General features: G+C 38.7%; 1 protein-coding gene across 1 annotated transcript in view; it reads left to right on the forward strand.

Moving 5' to 3' along the window:
* The first annotated feature begins 853 nt into the window (after positions 1-853).
* KDM5A (lysine demethylase 5A) overlaps positions 854-22,627 on the forward strand; it is an 86,616-nt gene continuing 64,842 nt past the window's right edge. The window contains exons 1-5 of the mRNA XM_045554690.1: positions 854-1,475; positions 5,664-5,741; positions 7,180-7,302; positions 17,063-17,233; positions 19,356-19,490. Of these exons, the coding sequence (XP_045410646.1) occupies positions 1,311-1,475; positions 5,664-5,741; positions 7,180-7,302; positions 17,063-17,233; positions 19,356-19,490 (672 nt within the window). The 5' untranslated portion in view covers positions 854-1,310. The remainder of the gene's footprint in view (positions 1,476-5,663; positions 5,742-7,179; positions 7,303-17,062; positions 17,234-19,355; positions 19,491-22,627) is intronic.

Genomic DNA, 22,627 nt, shown 5'->3' on the forward strand with positions numbered 1-22,627 from the left:
TGACCATATATCTGGGCACTGGGGCCCAGCCAAATTGACACACAAAATTAACCATCATGCCAATCTTTCAGAAGATGCAATTATATGCGTGACCCCAGGTGAGGACAACCTACAGAATTGTATAATAATAGTAAATTGTTTCTATTTTCTGCCACTAAATTTTGAGGTGATTTGTTATACAATAAAGGGTAACTGAAACAGAACTGTCTTCCGAAAGTGTTTATATATAGGGTTTGGCTGGTGGTTATGAGTAACTGGGCATTAACCTTTGCGGATGCTATAGTCACATCCTGGTACAGTCTTAAATAAAATTTGGTATAGATAAATGTAGGATGAGTAATGACACACAAAATGAATTGGTCAATCCAGTTTATTTATTTATTGGGTGAATCTATTTCTTCATTCATTTGATGGATATTTATTGCACACTTCCTATATACCAAGCACCATTCTAGGAGCTGGGGAAACAAGAGACACTGTCATTGCCTTTGTGTAACTTCCACTCTGAAGAAGAAAGGCGATTAAGCGAGCAATTTCAAAAAGTTTGACAAGGAAGTACAAGTTGCCGCTGACTACCCCAATTTTGCGGGTAGAAAGTGGCTGACTGTGGTTTTTCGCAAGATACTCGCAGTCAAAGGACTAAAACACAGCCTGAGAGGAACGCCGGAAAGGTTACTTGTTAGCAAGCAGACGCGTAGGCTACAGCAAGCCGCGCGGCACCCGCGCCCCGGCAGGCGGCCGAGGTTGGGCCCGCCCGTTCCCGTGCTCATTTATACACAAAGAGGAACTGGCTCCTCCCCACCGGAAGCAGACCCTCTGCCCTCTGGGCCATTACACATTCCTCCGCGCCGGAAGAAAGCGCCTCACTTCGGCCCGACCGCTTCCCTCCGCCCCCATCTCTCCTAAAGGAGAGACCGTGGCACTCGGAAGGGTGAGCGGCGAGGAGTCGTTGGACTGCGCAGAACTTGGGCGGCCGCGGAAGGAAAGAGCGACTCTGGGCTGCCCGGACAGGGAGGAGGAAGGAAGGGCTGGACAGCCGGCCGCCGCGTCGTGGCGGAAGGACTCTGTTTGCCGCCGTAGCGGAGGGATTTGACAGTACGTTAACTTCCGGAAAAGTCCTGGCCGTGAGAGGAAAAGCCCTGAGAGAAACAATAACAAACGAGAGGAGGAAGCGGCTGTGGGGTTTCTGTGCTGAGCGGGTCTTGTGCGGGAAGATGCGCTTCGGCCCCCGGCAGGGGACGTGAAGGGGCTCGGCGGGCTTCAGCCGGCCTTTGTCCGCCTGGTCCTTCCCGGGGCTCCGAGCTATTGCCATGGCGGGCGTGGGGCCGGGGGGCTACGCGGCGGAGTTCGTGCCGCCCCCGGAGTGCCCCGTCTTTGAGCCCAGCTGGGAGGAGTTCACAGACCCGCTCAGCTTCATCGGCCGCATCCGGCCCTTGGCGGAGAAGACCGGCATCTGCAAAATTCGGCCTCCCAAGGTACCGGAGTCTGTGAAGGGAGAGGGGAGAAGGGGGAGCGGGCCGTCGGTATGTTTGGTTTAGCGTTACTTTTCTGGTCCTTGTGTTCTTTCGTATGTACTCTCCCTCATTTCTCAAGAACTAGAACCAAAGTTTCTGGATGTTTTTGCCTTGGTTTCTTTTGTGGTCTTCTGTAGGCGTCTGAACGCGAGAAAATGTGTTCCTGGGGGGCTTTTTCCGCCTGGAACTTTGGAACTCATACTTTTGTATGGATTGTGGGCAAGGGTAACAAAAAGCTTAGGCCTTTCGTTGGCCAATAAAGTGTTTGAAGTGCAGTATCATAACATGACGTTCCCTACCTTCGTGTACACTCCTCAGTATGGTTCAGTGTGGAAACTGCTTCTCGGTCGTGTTTCTTTATGCAAGCAAGCCCTGCTAATGCTTAGTTCATCATGTATTTGCAGGCCTCATCTCAAGGGTAGGGTTTCTTAAAAGGTAATATGAGCTGTAGTTATCCCCCAGAATGGTATCACCAGACGAGAATTCCAGACTAATTACTGCTGCAGTGAAAAAGTCTTCCTGGGGGCAGAGAAAGAGCGGCATTTTTGAAATACAGAGGTTTAGGAAAAATTGATCAATAAAGGAGGCGGAAGAAGAGGTGGAAATCTCTTAATATAGGGAACTAAGGGTGGAAGATTTTAAAATAACAATTGTTGCAAATAACTAGATTTGCTGAAAGGTTAATTATAGTCCTCAATCTTTAAGGTAAGGAAAGGAGATACTAACCCTTGTATGGAAGGACTTAAGGCTCCGGGAGCTGGAGTGATATGCTCAAGGTCAAAAGGTGTTTTCTTTTACCCGTTAGACCAGCGCTTCTGAAATGCTGCTGCTGTACCATCTGCACCAGGGTCATCTGGATGCTTGTTAAAATGCAGAACCCTAGGCCTTATTAAGAGTAGAATCAATTTCTGGATGTGGAAGTTCTGGAATGTGCTTCTCTAGCAAGTACTCTCAGATGATTCTTGGAGGGAGGAGAAGCTAGCTTAGCACCTAGAAATTGTTTCATTTAATCTGTGGAGCCCTACTGGGTAAATAAAGTCTTCATTTTACAGATGAGGCAAGTCGTGATGTTACTTTTTTTTTGAGACGATTCTTGCTCTGTTTCCCTGGCTAGAGTGCCGTGGCGTCAGCTTGGCTCACAGCAACCTCAAACTCCTGGGCTCAAGTGATCCTCCTGCCTCAGCCTCTCAAGTAGCTGGGACTACAGGCTGGTGCTACCAGGCCCAGCTAATTTTTTCTATTTTTAATAGAGACGGGGTCCAATCTTGGTCAGGCTGGTCTCAAACTCCTGAACTCAAGCCAACCTCCCGCCTTGGGAGATGTGTGATCTTGGTCAAGTGGCAAAGTAGGTTTTGAACCTAGATCAATTTTTCTGATTCTGAAACAGACATGTTATTTCCAGTATGCTGAATGAATTTAATTAAGGTTATAGACTGTCATTGCAAGCAAAGGATTAACAAATAATTGCTATGATGATATGAATTGCTATTCTCCAAAAGCTTCCACTTAGCTCTTTTTCTATCAAAATTACTAATGTTGACAAAACTTTAAGCATTGAAATTTTTCCCAAACCATATTTTCATCTACTATATTGCATTTATTCATTAGAAATTCTATTCAGGGTTATTTTTTGTTTTTTAAAAAGTTATTTTTTCCATTAAAAATGCTGTAATAATATGCTATTGCTTATGTCACATTATTGAAAACAAATCTTGTTTGCAAACAGAATTTAATTTTAATGTTGGCAGATTTTTTTAGTTTCCAAGGTAAGATACCTTTTTTTTTTTTTTTTTTTACTTTCTCTAGTCTTCAAGTGGGTTTACTTTTATTGAGGCCAAATCAAACTGTGTTCTTTTCAATACCACTTGAAGTATGCTGCCTCATTTTAGTTGTACCACAATCTGGAAATTGTCTTTGTTCTTTGGATTTGCTTTTTTTTTTTTTAAATATTTAGTTGTCCAAAATTTGTTTTTTTTTAACATTAAAAAAATTTTTTTATTGATACATAATAATTGTACATATTCATGGAGTACATGTTATATTTTGATACAAGCATATAACATAATGATCAAATTAGGGTAATTGGGACATGATTCAGCTGAAACATTTATCATTGCTTTATGTTGGGAACATTTGAAAACTTCTAGCTATTCTGAAATATAATAAATTATTGTTAACTATGATTGCCCTATTGCACTATTGAACACTACAACTTTTTCCTTCTATTTAATAGAAAACTTTCTTTTTAATTTGGTGGACTTGTATGTTTACTAGATACAGTTTTCTTTGTTTTTGTTGTTTTGTGTGTATTTTTCTTTTTCTTTTTTTTTGTTTGAGACAGTCTCACTCTGTTGCCTGTACTAGAGTGCCGTGGTGTCAGCCTAGCTCACAGCAACCTCAAACTGCTGGGCTCAAGCAATCCTCCTGCCTCAGCCTCCAGAGTAGCTGGGACTACAGGCATGCGCTACCATGCCCGGCTAATTTTTCTATACATATTTTTAGCTGTCCATATAATTTCTATTTTTAGTAGAGGGGGGGTCTCGCTCTTGCTCAGGCTGGTTTCGAACTCTTGAGCTCAAGCGCTCTTCCTACCTTGGCCTCCCAGAGTGCTAGGATTACAGGCGTGAGCCACCTTGCCCGGCCTGTGTCCTTTTTTTGAGACAGGGTCTTGCTCTGTTGCGGGGCTAGAGTGCAGTAGCATCGTCATAGCTCACTGAAACCTCATTAAACTCCTGGCCTCAAATGATCCTCCTGCCTCACCCCCTGCCTCAGCTGGGACCACAGGCATGTACCACCACTCCCGACTAAGTTTTTGTTTTTTTGGTAGCGATGGGGTCTCCCTATTGCCCAAGTTGGTCTTGAGCTCCTGGGCTCAAGTGGCCCACCTCAACCTTCCAAAGTGCTAGGATTAAAGGCATGAACCACCATGCCCGGCCTAGACACTGTTTTGTGGTGCATGAGCTCATTTCATTCCACTTGAGTTACTTGGGGAAGTATAATTGTGGGTTGTAAGTAGTGGCCCTGGTTTGAGGAGGATTGCTTCTGTAATACAGGTTTATTATCCCTACTCCTAAAATCCAGAATCTGAAATGCTACAAAATCTGAAACCACATTACCCTGAACATATTTTTTCGTTGTGTTAATAGTATGTTATATTTTTAACTGTTAAGCGCTGATGTGTGTGTAAGTGTAAGAAAATGATTAATTGCTCATCAGTAGCATATAAATTCGGAGTCAGCAATGATGGTGATGCCAAACAACTGCAGATCGTCCACATAGGGTGGGTGAGTTAGTGACACATTTGCCCTCTGATGGTTCAGTGTACACAAACTCTGTTTCATGCCTAAAACTATTAAAATATTGCATAAAATTACTTTTAGGCTATGTTTATAAGGTGTATATGAAGCAAATGAATTTTGTGTTTAAACTTTGGTCTCGGCTGGTCCGATGGTAGTGGATTATCAGAATTTAATAACACTAGTGTCACTAAAGTTGTTACACGACCCCCGACTGCTAAATTTGACTAGCTTTTAAAAAAAAGCAAACAAAAAAACTTTGGTCCCATACCCAAGATACCTCATTATGCATATGCAAATATTCTTTTTGTTTTTTGGGTTTTTTTTGTTTTGAGACAGGATCCTGCCCCGTCATCCAGGCTGAAGTGCAGTGGCATGGTCATTGCTCACTGCAGCCTTGAATTTCTGGGCTGAGGCAATCCTCCTGCGTCAGCTTCCCGAGTAGTTGGGACTATAGGTGCGTGCTACCACACCTGGCTAATTTTTTAAAAAAATTTTTGCAGAGACAGAGGCTCTCTATGTTGCCCAGGCTGATCTCGAACTCCTGGCCTTAAGCAGTCTTTCTGTCTAAGCTTCCCAAAGTGATGGGATTAAAAGTGTGAGCCATTACGCCTGTCCTATATATGCAGATGTTCTAAAATCTGAAAAAATCTGAAACACTTGGTCCCAAGCATTTTGGATAAGGGATACTCAACCTGTATTAAAATTATTTTATCTAAAATATATTACTCTGTCTCTATAATAAAGAGGACACTATGTGGTCAACGTAATATTTGTCAAATTACCCCTGTGTTTTCTTTCTTTTGTTTTCTTTTTCTTTTTTTTTTTAAAAAAAAAAACACCTTCTGTTTAGGATTGGCAACCTCCATTTGCGTGTGAAGTGAAAAGTTTTCGTTTCACTCCTAGAGTCCAGCGCCTGAATGAACTTGAGGTGAGTGTTATGACAGTTTCTGCCTCCTGAGTTGTTTTTTATGTTAGGCAGAGAACTTTGAGAAGCTCCTGTACCAGGGCCTTGTATTTGCATTAATTGGTACTGAATGGAATAGTTACTTGATGTTTGGATAAGTGTCTCATTTTTGAAGAATTGTTTAAAGTAGTTATTGTGGTTTTCCCACTAAACTGAAATTATGGGAAACTATCTCTAGCCATGTTTTCATAGTAGAAATGTCCAGTGCTTAGTTTTAGAGACCTAGAATTCTTAAATCCCATTTTCTTCAGTGTTATTCTACTAAAATTTTTTTGTTAATCTCAGTAGATTTCTGTCTTCCCTCGTTCTTGGAAAATAGGTTGTAAAATTCTATTTCTGGCTGAATATGATAGGAAGAGAAAAAATTCTATTAAAAAACCCAGTTTTCAAACATTTTTCTCTTGGTTTTAACAGAACTTTTATAGGATTGTTAATCTGATTTATTAAGCTCTCCCTTTACATATTAGTAATTTCTCCTAAATTTTCTAAGGTGAAATCTGTTTAAATATTTTTTTTCTGTCTGCCAGATTTTCAGAAGTTTCTTCAGTGTGGTATGAAATCTATTTTAGAGTACAAAGGAAAATCTTTGACAGCTAAGGTTTATTATGTCATGCTGACTTTTTCCCCCAGATGCTCCTAAAACATTTATTTTCTGAGATTTTGGCACATATTTTTTCCTTCAGTTTCTTGTAATTAGATACTTGATGAAGCATGTTAGTATTATTGAGGTGTAGAGAGTTGATGCACCTAAATGACAATTAGAATGTTTAGAGACTAAGAATAATATGAATTACTGAAATTTCTGGTTAGTATAAAGTTAAATCAGTTTTTAAAAAAAATTGTTTTGGTTGCTAATTTGTTTTTATAAATTATTATTTTTTTTTAAGAGACAAGGTCTCATTCTGTCACTCAGGCTGAAGTGCCGTGGGTGATCATAGTTCACTACAACCTCAAACTCCTGGGCTCAAGCTATCTTCCCATCATAGCCTCCTGAATAGCTGGGGCCACAGACACACGCTGCTGCACCCGGCTAATTTTTTCATTTTGTTTAGAGACTGAGTCTTGCTGTATTTCCCAAGCTAATCTGAAACTCCTAGCCTCAAGTGATCCTCCCACCTCATCCTCCTGAATAGCTAGGATTATAGGTGGGAGCCACTGTGCCTGGCTTCTTGGTTGCTAATATGAGAATTTTTTACATAAATTGGAGTAACTTTTTGGCATCAATGAATAATGTTTATTAGAAGTATTTTGCCTCTTTATTATTGGGTAATTTTATGGGGTGGACTAAGCAATAATTAAAAGTCTTTGAATTTTTATAGAGAAATGAATATATTATGTAAGACTCATCGTTGCGACTATAACTTAGTTCCTATTTCTGATTTCTATATTTTAATAATCTTAGGCAATGACCAGAGTTAGACTGGATTTCTTGGATCAACTAGCAAAATTTTGGGAACTTCAAGGATCTACTTTGAAGATCCCTGTGGTGGAGAGAAAAATCCTGGATCTGTATGCTTTGAGCAAGGTGAGGCTTGTATTTGGTTTAGAAGCTGGAGCAGAGGCTTGTGAATTTATGAAATTAAGAATTTCAAATAAACTTGGTGGGAAACATTGCTTGTGATGGAAGATTTTTTTTTTATTTTTTTTTTTGGGACATAGTCTTGCTCTGTTGCCCTGGCTAGAGTGCAGTGGTGTCATCACAGCTCACTGCAACCTTCAACTCCTGGGCTCAAGCGATCCTCCTGCCTCAGCCTCCCAAGTAGTTGGGATTACAGGTGCGCCCGACAGCGCCCGGCTAATTTTCTGTTTTTAGTAGAGACAGGGGTCTCACTGTTGCTCAGGCTGGTCTCAAACTCCTGGCCTCAAGCAGTCCTCTCACCTTTGCCTCCCAAAGTGCTAGGATTATAGGTGTGAGCCACGGCACTCAGCCTTTTGTGATATATTTTAAAATTAGTGTCAGGTCAGAATTCTCTTACTAAAAATTCTGGGAACTATGGTCTTATGCTAAAACACAGCTGGAGGCTTTTTTTTACTCAGGTAATAATGTCAATAATTAAGCAGCTGTGCCAAGAATTATCTAGTACAGTTGTATGAAAACCCATAATACCAAAGAAAAATTATGCTAAATTTTAGGGGTGGGTGTGTGTCTTTGTAGGGAATCATTAGGATTAAAATTTATTTTATCGTTAATGACAGTATTGTAATTTTCAGCTAAAGCTTATTTCACATTTTTTCTCATTTATTTTTTTAATTATTTCAGAATATTATGGGGTTATCTGTTTTATTTTTATAAATACCCTATCAGATTTGCTCAAATAGGTATTTAATATAAGCAGCTAATCTATTTAATTGAAACTTTCCATATCAGTGATTTTTCCATTTAAAAGGGGTAAATTTTAGGTTTAATCTGATGATACGTTAAATTGCATTTCTGATTTTCTAAAGTCAGAATTTCAGAATTAGAAAGGGGCTTTTAGGTCAGCTAACCTGAATACTTACTTGTTCACAATTCTTATAATATTTGTTATCTAGACTCCATCTTGGGAAACCCAATTCCTTTTTGTTAAAAGTGTCATACTACTAATAAAGTATACCTTGTTTAAGTAGTTAGAGAACTTACTGAAAATATGTTGTAACTAAAGGTTGTCTGTTTGTCTGAGGATTTAATGGAGTCTTTTGTGTGTTTTTGCAAGTGCCCATGGGCATCCCTTCCCCTAACATGAGAGAATGCTTGTAAAACTGAGATTTAAAGTTAAAAGGCAGGCAAACTTTGATTTGTAGTTATTTTGTGTGTATTTTATAATACCTTTGTTCCCTAAATGTCATTGTGAGATTGCTGCTTCTCATCACATTAACTTTTTCTTCCTTTACATTGAGGTGTCACTTATAGTACAATGTACACATTTTAAGTGTAAAGTTAAATAAATCTTCATACATTTATATACCTGTGTAACCACCACCCCAAATCAAGATATATAACAGTGTTTTTTTTAGCACCTTCGTGGACTCCTTTATCTCCCTCACAGTTGGTACTTCTCCCCAAAGGTAATTTATTTTGACCTCTATCATTGGGTAACTGTGTTGTTAGCATGACATTTTACTTTTTAGTGAGAGACTCAGGCTGAATACTGCAGAAAATGCTGACCATTCTCATGTTTTAAGGTGGTTAGGTATGCCCTTTCCTTTTTTTAGAAAAATATGATTTTTGGCTGACAGCTCATTGGCGTCTGTTGAGTTTGTTTTGTTGTAGACATGATTTTGAAACACTCTGTTTCCCATTGCTTTTTAATGGGAAGTAGATTTTCAGTCTTTTGAGTCATTAAGTTGTCGGTGCAGTGGTTTCCTGATTTGATTAAATCACTTTGTCTTTCTTCCTAATTATTGTTATTATTAATTAATTTTTTTGAGACAGGGTCTTGCTTTGTTGCCCAAGCTAGAGTGCAGTGGTGTGATCATAGCTTACTGTAACTTCCAGCTTCTGGTCTCAAGCAATCCTCCTGGCTCAGCCTCCTGAGTACATGGGACTATAGGCCCGCACCACCACACCTGGCTGATTTTTTTTTTTATTTTTCGTAGAGATAGAATCTTGCTATGTTGCTCAGGCTGGTCTGGAACTCCTGGCCTCAAGTAGCCTCCCAAAGTGCTAGGATTAGAAGTGTGAGCCACCACATCTGGCTTGGTGTTTTGTTTTTGAGACAGTGCTGGGATAACATTTTTTTTTTTTTTTTTAATCGGAGTCTTACTCTTTTGCCTGGGCTAGAGTGCAGTGGCATCATCATAGCTCACTGCAACCTCATAGTCCTTGAATATATAACACTTTTTATTATCAAAAATAGGCAAGGCATGGTGGCCAACACCTGTAATCCTAGCACTTTGGGAGGCTGAGGCGGGAGGATTGCTTGAGGCCAGGAGTTCCAGACCAGCCTGAGCAGTAGAGCAAGACCCCGTCTGTACAAAAAAAAAAAAGATCAGGGCATGGTGGTGTGTACCTGTACTTCCAACTACTTGGGAAGCTGAGGCAGGAGGATTGCTTGAGCTCAGGAGTTTGATGTTGCAGTGAACTATGATGACACCACTGCACTTCAACCCAGGCCACGGAGCAAGAACTTGACTCAAAAAAAAAAAAAAAGATACTTGGGATGTCTACAGTTCAGTGGAATTTTACATAATCAATTACTGTTTATAACCAGTTCAACAAGAAGCATTCAGTCTAGCCCTTCTTTTTTAAAAAAATTAATTTTTGTCAAAATAATATACTTCTAAAAATAAGGCTTAAAATGAAAACCAGTATTCTTTTTGTCTGTCCTCATCCCTACTTCTCAGAGCTAATCACTCTCAGTTCTTTTAACTGTTTCTGATTTTTTTTTTTTTTTTTTTTTTGAGACAGAGTCTCACTCTGTTGCCCGGGCTAGAGTGAGTGCCATGGCGTCAGCCTAGCTCACAGCAACCTCAAACTCCTGGGCATCAGTGATCCTACTGCCTCAGCCTCCCCAGTAGCTGGGACTACAGGCATGCACCACCATGCCCGGCTAATTTTTTTCTACATATATATGTTTTAGTTGGCCAAATAATTTCTTTCTATTTTTAGTAGAGATGGGGTCTCGCTCTTGCTGAGGCTGGTCTCGAACTCCTGACCTCGAGCAATCCACCGCCTCGACCTCCCAGTATGCTAGGATTACAGGCGTGAGCCACTGTGCCCGGCCATGCTGTTTCTGATTTTGATCTTCATATTTCCAATAATATGGTCATTATGCTATTTCTTTATTTTTTAGTTAAAAAAATTTTTTTTAAGAAACAGGGTCTTAGCCAGGCATGGTGGGTCATACCTGTAATCCTAGCACTTTGGGAGGCTGAGGTGCGAGGATTGCTTGAGGTCAAGAGTTTGAGGCCAGCCTGAGCAAGTGTGAGACCCTGTGTCGACCAAAAATAGAAAAAATTATCCAGGTGTGGTGGCTTGTGCCTGTGTCCCAGCTATGTGGGAGGCTGAGAATCCCTTGAGCCCAGGAGTTGGAGATTGCAGTGAGCTGTGAGCCACTGCATTCTAGCTTGGGTGATAGAGTGAGACACTATCTTAGGGGAAAAAAAAAGACAGGGTCTTTGCTATGTTGCCCAGGCTGGATTCAAACTCCTGGGCTCAAGCGATCCTCCTGCCTCAGCCTTCTGAGCAGCTGGGATTGCAAGCATGTGCCACCATGTCCAGCCATATCTTTTATTAATCCAAAATTATTACTGTGACTATTATTTGTACCTGAGCCTTTTAATGTGCTGTGATTGTTTCCTTGTACCAATTTTTATTTTCTTTCTAGTTTATACTGTCTCCTTTTTTTCATTTTGTAAGTTTTCTTTGTAACCATCAAAAACTTATTTTCAAATTTTCCAGCAGAAGTACAAATCTCTGAGTATTCTTATACCCATCAGGTAATCTATCAGTTTTATTTTCTTCTTGGAGCTGTTCCTCCTGGAGTCTTTTTCCTGCTCTAGTGCTGACTGGTTGTTTTTTAAGGTCAGCTGTCAGTCTGGGACTTCTTTTTATTAATACCACTGTCATTTTGGGAATTCCCTTTGCCTTTCTCCAGATGGTAATTGGGATATATATTTTTGGGGACCATAATTATTTAAAAATATTCTATCATTACTCTTTATTGGTAGTTTGGTGAGGTTTAGAAGTCTAAATTGTAAATCATTTTACCTCAGTGTTTTGAAAGCTTGATTCCATTGTGTTGCTGGTAAGAAGAATGACGTTATATTAATTCTTGTTCCTTTGTGACTTTTTTCTTTTTGAAGACTTAGGATCTAATCTTTATTTCCAGTGCTTTTAAATTTCACAGTGATACACGTTGGTATGTGTTTATTTTAATTCAGTATTTTTGTGGCTCTCAATAACCTTTCCAATCTGATAGTGCATATCTTTCAGTTCTGACTTCTCCTATATTCTTTGATAATTTTGTCTGAATTTTGTTTTCTTTTTCTGTATTTTTTGTTAGTTGGATGTTAGACATCTTAGGCTGACCCTCATTTACTTACCTATTTCTTTCTTAGTTCATAATCTCTTCTATTCAGACTCTCCTTAGGGTAAATCGCCACTCTTCCACTGGGGTTGGAGAGGGATGGTTGCCTTGCTGTGCTGACCACAGGAAGTCTAACCACTTTTATGCAGGTTTTCTGCATTCTTTTCTCTGCTGCATTGTCACTCCAGACTTTAGAGGTACTGCTGCTTCCAACTCTTAAGCCTTTCCAGGTTCTGTGCTGCACAAGTTTCTACTTGGCTTTCCTCTATTGCAGGCACTTAGTTTTAAATTTGTTGGGTTTGTTTGTTTTGTTTTTGTGTTTTGTTTTGGCTTGTTAGGTTAGTTATCGCTTGTATCTCTGCTTTCTAGCTTTAAAATATTGTTTACATTTGCTTTTATTTGGTTTTGTTCTTGGTCTATTTGACCTCTTGGGAGTATGCCTTTTTGTTTCTTTCCTGTCTTTTTAGTGAATTTTGAGAGGGGGCTTTTCTTTTCTTTTCTCTTTTTTTTTTTTTTGAGACCCAGTCTTGCTCTGTTGCTGGGCTAGAGTGCAGTGGTGTCATTATAGCTCACTGCAACCTCAAACTCCTGGGCTCAAACAATCCTCCTGCCTCAGCCTCCTGAGTAGCTGGGACTACAGGCACTTGCCTGGCTAATTTTTCTATTTTTTTGTAGAGACAGGGTCTCACTCTTGCTCAGGCTGTTCTCAAAGTCCTGACCTCAAGGAGTCCTCCTGCCTCGGCCTCCCAGAATGCCAGGATTGAAAGATGTCAGCCACAGCGCCCAGCCTGAGAGGGAGCTTTTAAGTAGAAGACTATTCTTTATGTCTGTTAAAGTTGTCTCGGTTGCTAGCCATTTTGGCCTTGATTGATCCTACTTTTTGGTCAAGTTTTGATAAAGGGCTTATCTTTGTTGTGTTCAAGTACATGCCATGTGTCTTTTTATAGGTCATGGTTCATAGTGATATTTCTAGTGACAGTGGTGTAACATAGTACATGGCTAATGTTCGGAGTAAATGGTTTATATTTTAAAATTATGCATGATAATCCTTGAATCTGTCAGCTGAAGAAAAACAAGTGTAAGGGTTTTTATGTTTTGGTTAGATTGTATGAGTACTGTGTACATGAAGCCAAAGTCATTTTCTTTGTGAGATAAGTTTTTCCTATGTCATGGCCATACCCTGGCTGCCACTAATCGCCAGAACTGGGTGGGAAATCATGACTGGCTATCCATGCAGATACAGCTAATGGAAATTTAACTTGAAGTGCTTTGAATACAAAGCAGATATTCTTTATAGTGATAGTTATATGGAATAGTAAAGATTATTGAGAGGGCTTCTGTTGTCTTCCTGACTTCCTTTGCTACTTCTCCCTACTTGTTCACTTTGCTTTATCCACGCTGGCTTCCTTATGTTCCTCAAACCGTGTAGGTGTACTTGTTACTTAAAGCCTTTGCTGTCTGTTCCCTGTATATCTGCTTGATTAACTGCTTCACTTCAAGTCTTTGCTCAGATTTCACCTTTATGATGAGGCTTTCTATAACTGTTTACTATTTCAGTTTACTTTCACTCTTCTACTTGTGAGGTCCTTGACTGCTTTTTAAATTTCTTTCACAATATCTATCACTTTAAAATTTATATATTATGTTCATTATTTGTCTGTCTTCTTCCCCTAGAATGTAAGCTTCATGAGGGTAAATATCTTTGTTTTAATCACAGATGTATCTTGAGTACCTAGAATAGTAGCTGGCACTATAGAAGCACTGGAAAGACATATGTTGAACGAAAGGCAATGAAAGGCACTCTAATCCATCCAGTTCCTTCCAGACAGCCCTCTATCTAAACCACCCTCATGTGTCTTTCTCTATCCTATAAAATTTGAAAATAATTTTTATCCTCTGTATAATTCTCTGGTTAGCTTTTATCAACAGAGAGGGCTTCTATGAGGGTGTGATAAAAGAAGCTGAAGAATGGAAGAGATGTGTTCAGCTGTTGTACACATACATTTATGTGTTTCTACCAAGCTTTCAGATACTTCATTAGAGCAAAATTGTGCTTTGACCATAGGTCCATCTTTGTCTATAATAGCATCCCAAAACACAAGAGTCGAAATTATTTCCTTCACTTAAAAAAAAATTTTTTTTAATTTTAGCATATTATGGGGGTACAAATGTTTAGGTTACGTATATTGCCCTTGCGCCCCCCCCCAGTCAGAACTTCAAGTGTGTCCATGCCCCAGACGGTGTGCACTGCACCCATCATATGTGTCTATACCCATCGCCTCCTCCCCGCTCCCACCTGCCCGACACCCGATGAATGTTATTACTGTATGTGCACTTGAGTGTTGATCAGTTAATACCAAATTTGATGGTGAATACATGTGGTGCTTTCCTTCACTTATTTTTAGTATGTGTACCCTCTCCCCCACTTGCCCATGTACACAGACATTTATAATATAGGGAACATTGATGTAGTGTTTACTTTGTCCTGCTACTTTTCATGTTTTATTTCATTTGTCCTAACAGTAGCCTCATAATGAGGTAGGTACTGTTGTTGTTACTATTTTAATGATGGTGAGGAAACTGAATGACAAATCACATAACTTACCAAGATTATGTAACTATTAAGTGACAGAGCTGGGATTTGAACACTAGCAGTCTGGCTTCAGAGTCTTTGCTTTGTCTTTTTTTTTTTTTGGAAACAGTCTCACTCTGTTGCCCTGGCTAGACTGCAGGGGCATCAGCCTAGCTCACAGCAACCTCAAACTCCTGAGCTGAATTGATCCTCTTGCCTCAGCCTCCCAAGTAGCTGGGACTACAGGCATGTGCCACCATGCCTAGCTCATTTTTTCTATATATTTTATTTTTAGTTGTCCAGATAATTTCTTTCTTTTTTGTAGAGGCGGGCTCTCGCTCTTGCTCAGGCTGGTCTTGAACTCCTAAACTTGAGTGATCCTCCCTCCTCGTCCTCCCAGAGTGCAGGATTACAGGCATGAGACACTGGGCCCGGCCTCTTTGCTTGGTCATTGTAAAAAAAAAATCGTGGTAAGGCTGGGCTCAGTGCCTCACAGAGTGCTAGGATTACAGGCATGAGGCGCTGGGCCCAGCCTCTTTGCTTGGTCGTTGTAAAACAAAAATCGTGGTAAGGTTGGGCTCAGTGGCTCACAGAGTGCTAGGATTATAGGCATGAGGCAACGGGCCCGGCCTCTTTGCTTGGTCGTTGTAAAAAAAAAAAAAATTGTGGTAAGGCTGGGCCCGCTGCCTCATGTCTGTAATCCTAGCACTCTGGGAGGACGAGGAGGGAGGATCACTCGAGCTTAGGAGTTTGAGACCAGCCTGAGCAAGAGCAAGAGCCCGCCTCTACTAAAAAATAGAAAGAAATTGTCTGGACAACTAAAAATAAAATATATAGAAAAAATGAGCTGGGCATGGTGGCACATGCCTGTAGTCCCAGCTACTTGGGAGACTGAGGCAAGAGGATCAATTCAGCTCAGGAGTTTGAGGTTGCTGTGAGCTAGGCTGATGCCCCTGCAGTGTAGCCAGGGCAACAGAGTGAGACTCTTATCTCAAAAAAAAAAAAAAAATTGTGGTAAAAAATATATAACATAAACATTTTAAAATGTACAATTCAGTGGCATTAAGTACATTTACAGTGTTGTACAATCATTATCACTATTTCCAGAACTGCTCCTCCCCTTCCACATGGTAACCTCTATTATACTTTCTGTCTCTATGAATTTGCTTGTCCTAGGTACCTTATATAAGTAGAATTATACAATATTCATTTTGTGTCTGGCTTATGTCACCTAGCATAGTGTTTTCAAGGCTCATTCATGTTGTAGCATGTATCAGAATTTCTTTTCTTTTTAAGGCTAAATAATATTCCATTGTTTTTATATATCACATTTTGTTTATTCATTTATCTGTTGATGGACATTTGGGTTATTTCCATCTTTTGAGTCTCATGAATAATGAATGCTACTGTGAACATTGATGTGCAAATACCTGTTTGAGTCCTTGCTTTCAGTTCTTTGGGTATATATGCCTGGAAGTGAAATTGCAGGATCACATGGTAATTCTATGTTTTCCATGTAGTAAAATACAGTAGTATATACTTACAGAGGAGAAATTGTTAAGAGAGTTCAAATACTATGTCACAGTCTTCTTTATTGTGTTCTTAGTGAGACTGAAAACTGCCTGTACGGTCGTGCGTCACTTAACAACAGGGATACATTCTGAGAAATGTGTTGTCAGGCCATTTTGTCATTGTGTGAACATCATAGAGTGTACTTATGGAAACCTAGATGATACAGCCTACTGCACATCTGTACTGTATGGCATAGGCTATTGTTCCTAGGCTACAAACCTGTATAGCATGTTACTGTATGTAATACTAGGCCATTGTAACACAATGGAATTGTGTATCTAAACATATCTTAATGTAAAAAAGGTACAGTAAAAATACGGTATTATGGTCTTATGGGACCACCATCATATATGTGGTCTGTCATTTACCAAAACATTGTTATGTGGTGCATGACCGTATTTTAGAGTGTGAGAGATGTACAATATCAGCTTCTGGAAGGTAGGGAGCCTTGATATGTATATATTCTGTATAGTACCTGGCTTGATGTGAGCATTCAGCCAAGTTAGCTAATTTATGTCATCACTTCCTACGTTAATATATTCTGTATCTGTGTACCAGTAAATCTACTGCAGTACGGTCTTTCTCTAGCATCCTTCATAATCTTCCATATAAAACTTTTTTCCTTTTGAACATTTATGACCCCGTTTTCAAAACTGTCTCTAAGTTCATGGTTTGCTTGACATTTTTGTTAAGTTCTATAAGTTACTTGGTACAAGGATATATGTTCATATTTTATATTATATAACTTATTCTCATGTCTTTTTTTTCCTGCTTTTTATTTCATTTTGAGCTCCTTTAGGATATAGAAAATGTATGTGCTTAGTTTTCTCACAGTGCATAATGTACAAAGTATAGATCCATTAAACATTTTTCAATGCTTGATTTGAAGGTAGGCATAATAACATTAATTAAGTTTTAAAGTTTAAAACCTCTGAAAATCATTGTCTCTATCCCTTACTCTAAATATTGACAAGTATCAGTACTTTAAATGGTGAGTGTCAGTTTGGTTAGATATTTGTTGAAGGGAAAATTGAAATCTAAGCCCAGAGTAATTTTTGTATTTGTAGACAAGATACAGAATTAGGATGCTTGAATATACCTTTTTTCCTAAATAACTTTTACTTTCTTTTCAGATTGTTGCCAGCAAAGGTGGTTTTGAAGTGGTCACCAAAGAGAAGAAATGGTCTAAAGTGGGTAGTCGCTTGGGATATCTGCCAGGAAAAGGAACTGGGTCTCTTTTGAAGTCGCACTATGAAAGAATTCTCTACCCATATGAGCTTTTCCAGTCTGGTGTCAGCCTTATGGTGAGATGCATCATTTTCCTTAGGAGTGGATAAATCCAGTTTGCCAAGTATAGATTTCTCGAGGCACAAAAATTTGGGGGAGCAAGATGTATATCATAGTTTAAAAGTCATAGCTATTTTTGGTGGTTTACAAGATAAAGGATAATGGGAATGAAGGGTGTTTTCTTATTTAAAATAAATCTTCATGACTTAAGCTTTTTGAAAAAGTCCTCCTATTTGTTTCATATATTTTTAAACAACTTTATTGAAGTATAATTTATATACCATAGAACTCACCCATTGTAGGTGCATAGTCAGTAAGCTTTAAAAATTTATGCTTTTATGCAGCAGTCATCACAATCCAGTTTTAGAATACTTGTGTTCATTTGTAGCCAGTTCCTATTCCTACCTCCAAACCTAGGCAACTCCTGATCTTCTTTCTGGCTCTATAGTTTTGCCTTTTCTAGAAATTTCACATATTTGGAATTATACAATATGATTTTTGTGTCTAGCTTCTTTAACTTAGCTTAATGTTTTCAAGGTTCACCCATGTAATAGCATGTGTCAGTACTTCTTTTTTTGGCTGAATAATATTTCATTGTACAGATATACTACATTTTGTTTATTTACTGGTTGATAGTTGGATTATTTCCAGTTTATGTCTGTTGTTAATAATGCTATGAATATTCATGTACAAGTCTTTGCCTGGACATATGCTTTCATTTCTCTTGGGTAGATATCCACTCCTAGTGGAATTGCTGAATTATATGGTAAGTTTATGTGTGAAGTTTTAAGAAATTGCCAAATTGTTTTCCAAAGTTGCCGAACCATTTTACCACTAGTAATGTAGAGGCTTCCAGTTTTTCCACGTCCTTGCCAACTACTTGGTATTGTCAGTTTTTTTGATTATAGCCATTCTAATAGGTGTGTAATGGTATCTCGTTGGGGTTTTAATTTGCATTTTACTAATGACTAGGGCTGTTCTGCATCTTTTCATGTTTATATTTTCTTGATGAAGTGTCTGTTCGGGTTTTTTGTTTGTTTTGTTTAAAAAAAAAAAAGAGAGACAGGCTCTTGCTTGATTGCCCAGGCTCTTATAGAGTGGCCCAGTCATAGCTCACTGTAACTTTGAACTCCTGGACTCAAGTGATCCTCCTGCTTCAGCCTCCCATGTATGTAGGGAGGTTGTTTTTGGGTATACATTGATGATTCTGTTTCAGGACCTAAAACACTGCAGGTGTGTGCTAATTTTTTTGGTTATTTTGTGGAGATGGGGTTTTGCTATGTTGCCCAAGCTGGTCAGACCTTTTTTTTTTTTTAAATTGGATTGTCTTACACTTGTAAGAATTCATTATATACTCTGGATATAAGTCCTTTATCAGATACATGATTTGTAAATATTTTCTCCTAGTCTGGTTTATCTTTTCCTTTTCGTAATGGTGTCCATTTGAAGAATAACTTACTGATTTTTTTTTCCTTGTATGGATTGTGCTTTTGGTGTCATATTTAAGAATTCTTTTCTAAGGTGTAAAGATTGTTTTACCTAGAAGTTATATAGTTTTAACTTTATATTTCAGTCTGTGATGCATTTTGAATAATTTTTTTCTGTATATGGTGTGAGGTAAAGGTGTAGGTTCAGTTTTTGGTGGAGAGGATGTTATAAATATTCATTTGTACCAGCACCATTTGTTTAAAAGACTGTCTTTTTCCCATTGCACCTTTGTTGCAAGTCAGTTGACCAAATGTGTGGGTTTATTTTTGGACTCTATTTTGTCCCATTGATATGTATGTCTACCCTAATACCAGTACCACACTGTCTTGAGTATTGTGGGTTTATAGTAAATTTTGATACCCAGTAGTGTAAATCCTCTTTGTTGTTTTTCAAAATTTCCAATTTTCATTTCCACATAAAGTTCAGGATTAGCTTTCCATTTCTACCAAAAAGCCTGTCAGAATTTTGAGAGGGATTGCTTTGAGTCCGTAGATAATTCAAGAGAGAATTGCCAACAACAACAGAGGGAATTGCCATCTGGTTTCATGTAGTTTCAGGGATTTATTGGCAATTTATTATTTCTCCACTGATTCTCAATTGATCCTGATTTCTTATCACTGAATCTACTCTTTCTGTGCTCTGATATTTTAGGGTGTACAGATGCCTAATTTAGAACTTAAGGAAAAAGTGGAGCCTCAGGTTCTCAGCACTGATATCCAAACATCCCCAGAGCCAGGCACAAGAATGAACATTCTGCCGAAGAGAACAAGACGTGTCAAATCTCAGGTATCAATTTCCATGGGCCACTTTTTTTTTTTTTTTTTTTTTAAGAGATGGGGTTTTGCTGTGTTGCTCAGGCTGATCTCAAACTCTCGGGCTCAAGCCATCCTCCCGGGTGATTGGTACTCAGGTGAGCACCGTTGCACCTGGCTTACCAGCTATTTTTAATAGGAATTTTAGGTACATTGACTGTGCAGAACAGTCGTTTGGTCATGGGAGGACATTCATATACTGTTGTTCTTTAAAACTTGAAGAGGTATCTTTCATTTACCTTTGAGGTGAATGGAGAAGAAATTGTGAAATTCATTATAATTTGATTTAGAAAGTTTTTTGTTAATTTTGACCAATTTTTGACAGGGACAACAAACCAGAGGGTGACTTTGGAGTGCCAGTTTCATAGACATGCTGATAATTCTAGTACATTTTATTTTCATGGTTAGCAGAAGTGAGAGGAGCAGGAAATAGTAGTTTTATTTTTTACCTACCATTCCTTTAAAAACCAGAGTGTAAGTTTCTTAGTGTCTGAGCCGTTCTAGTATAACTTCTATAGTGTTCATGTAACCTAAAATAATTTCAAAGCCTAGTGCATCAGAAGAAAAATGCCATAATTTCTTTTTTATCTGCCACCCCCTCCACCCCCCCGCCACTATCCCCTATTTCTTTTTTGTGTGTTCTTTTAAGGTTTTTAGTAAAGACAAGTCTGTAGGCTGAGACAATGAGGTGCCCTTAGAACTGTTAAGATTTGATCCATTTAAATTAACATATAGTCAGGAAGAGCAGCTTCTCTGAATTCTATTAATTGATTTTATTTATTTTTTTCTTTTTCTTTTTTTTCCCCACCCTGCGTCAGCTGTAAATTCATTGATTTTAACATTAAAGAAAAATAGTATGTTGTAAAAATGGGAATGGGTTGCATTGAAAGTGGGTATCAGAGAAGCAAGATAAGTCTACTGTTAACAAGAGACACTGGATCTGGGATTGTGTGAAGTTCAGTCACTGGACAGGCAGGCTAATAATACTTCATCTTGCTTCTCTAGAATGTAGGGGATATCTCTCCATTACACCATTTCTGCCTTTTTTTGTTCTGAGTTTATGCTTACTGTATAATAACTCAGCTTCTTAGGTATTCTTTGAAAGTAGAAAGGTAGGTGTCCTTGATAAGAATGAGAATTTAATGGAAATTTATTAGAAAATGATAGTCCTGTTATAAATTAATAAACTCTGGTTTAGTCATTAAGTGATTTTTATTAGTGGGATTGATCTCAGAAGTTCTGATCATTTGTGGGTATGTGGTGATGATTCTGTTTCAGGCCCTGAAACACTGAGGACTAGTTTCTTTGACATGGTGACTCAGCTTTGAAGAGTCACCCCACACATCCCTGCCCATCTAACCATTTGCCAGCTTGTGATAAAATTCCTTTTATATTCCCCTGAAACCATGAAAAAGTCTTGCCTATTTCTAATTGCTTTTCTTTATGTATTATAAAAATAGGGACCGTATAGAATGCTTTTACCCATTTTAATAATTGTCACTGTAGTCAGATTGGCTGGTATCTCGTAGAAACTAGGGCTATTTCAGAATTTGAAATTAAGAATTTTTTCGACTCACAATTTGTACTTAATTACTATATTGTAAGTCTGCCACTCCTTCCTAGTCTTCTAATTCAGAAAGAAAGGCTTTCTGGTTAAACTCCTTCAACTTCTTGTCCCATTCACAGAGCTACTGGTATTCATCCTTGGTCTCTATCTCTGCAAGCACTGTGTACCTTTCTCTCCAAGGGTGACCCCTCTGCTTCCATCCCTTCTGGGTTCTTTTAGTGATTTCAGTATATCCATTGGGAAATTGTAATCTCCCATCTCTTTTGTCTGCTAAATTCCACTTCCCCTGCCCCCAGATATGTCTTCAAGTCTCCATCATCTTAAGAATAAAAGCTCTCTTCCTATATAATGCCTCATTTCTTGCCTCTTTTCACAGAGAAGTTTCTTGAAAGAGTCTGTATTGTCTCAATGTCTGTTTAGTTTTTATATTCTGTAATCTGACTTTGAGCTAAATAATTTCATTGAAACTGCGCTATCCATGTTACCACTGAGTTTTTAATTGTCAAATTATGAGGTCCCCTTTTCATTTCTGTCCTTACTTGCTCTCTGATCATGTGTACATTTAACATGGTTGTTGACTTTTGTCCTTGAAATTTGATTAACTTGATTTTCTTAGACTTCTGTAATGCCTCTTCCTTCTGATCTACCTCTTTATCCTCTGACAACCCCTTGGTCATTTTTGTTATATCTTCTCTCTACCCTTTTTTATTTTGTATCTTTGGTATTTTTCTGTCTTCACTTTCCTTAGCTGTCTCATCTACACTGATTTCAATTACTGCCTACACCCAGGACTCTCAGATCATTTTTGACATCCTTTGTTTTCTTTCTGTTCACCAGAGGTGTGTGTGTACATGCATGTGAGCATATGGATGTATACTCCTTGTTGGCCACAGCACAGCTATGTCAGATGTCTCAAACATAATTCATTATCACCTTTTCTAAGTCTTTTTCCCTTGAATATTTTCTAGTTTGGTGACAACAACAAGCACAGCTATCCAATAGTCTCTCAAACAAGAAACAGAAGTTATGGAAGTTACCCTACTTCCCTTTCTTATCTCTGTCACGTCACATGGTACGCTCTGCTGAAACTGTTTTTTCATCTGTGTGACCTCACTAGATTGTGAGTTCCTTGACAGCTGGGGTTGTATTTTGTCTGTATAAAAGAATACCAAACCCTTAATACCTTTATACATGAGAATGAAGCCCGTAATGCCAATATGTATCTCGTTATTGGTGACACTAAGATTGAACCAGACTTCTCCATCATAAAGTACTTATTCTCTTTCTAATAGAAGTAATCAGAGTAAACTCTGAGACAGTGTGAATAACCTGTTGTCCTGTTACGTTTTCCCAGTGGCTTTTAGATTCATTGATGATCCTTGCCTGAATTAGTTCTTAAGTTGGTGTTGCAAACTACATAATTTTCTACTTCTGTCGTTTCTTCTGCATTTATTAGTTGGCATTTTTCTCTACTGAAGAGCTTTTCTTTTCCTACGCTTTTTATTGAGATATATTTTTCATATAGTAAAATGTATATAAAGTGT

The sequence above is a fragment of the Lemur catta genome, chromosome 6 (genome assembly GCF_020740605.2).
Source record: "Lemur catta isolate mLemCat1 chromosome 6, mLemCat1.pri, whole genome shotgun sequence".
NCBI classification, from domain to species: Eukaryota; Metazoa; Chordata; class Mammalia; order Primates; family Lemuridae; genus Lemur; species Lemur catta.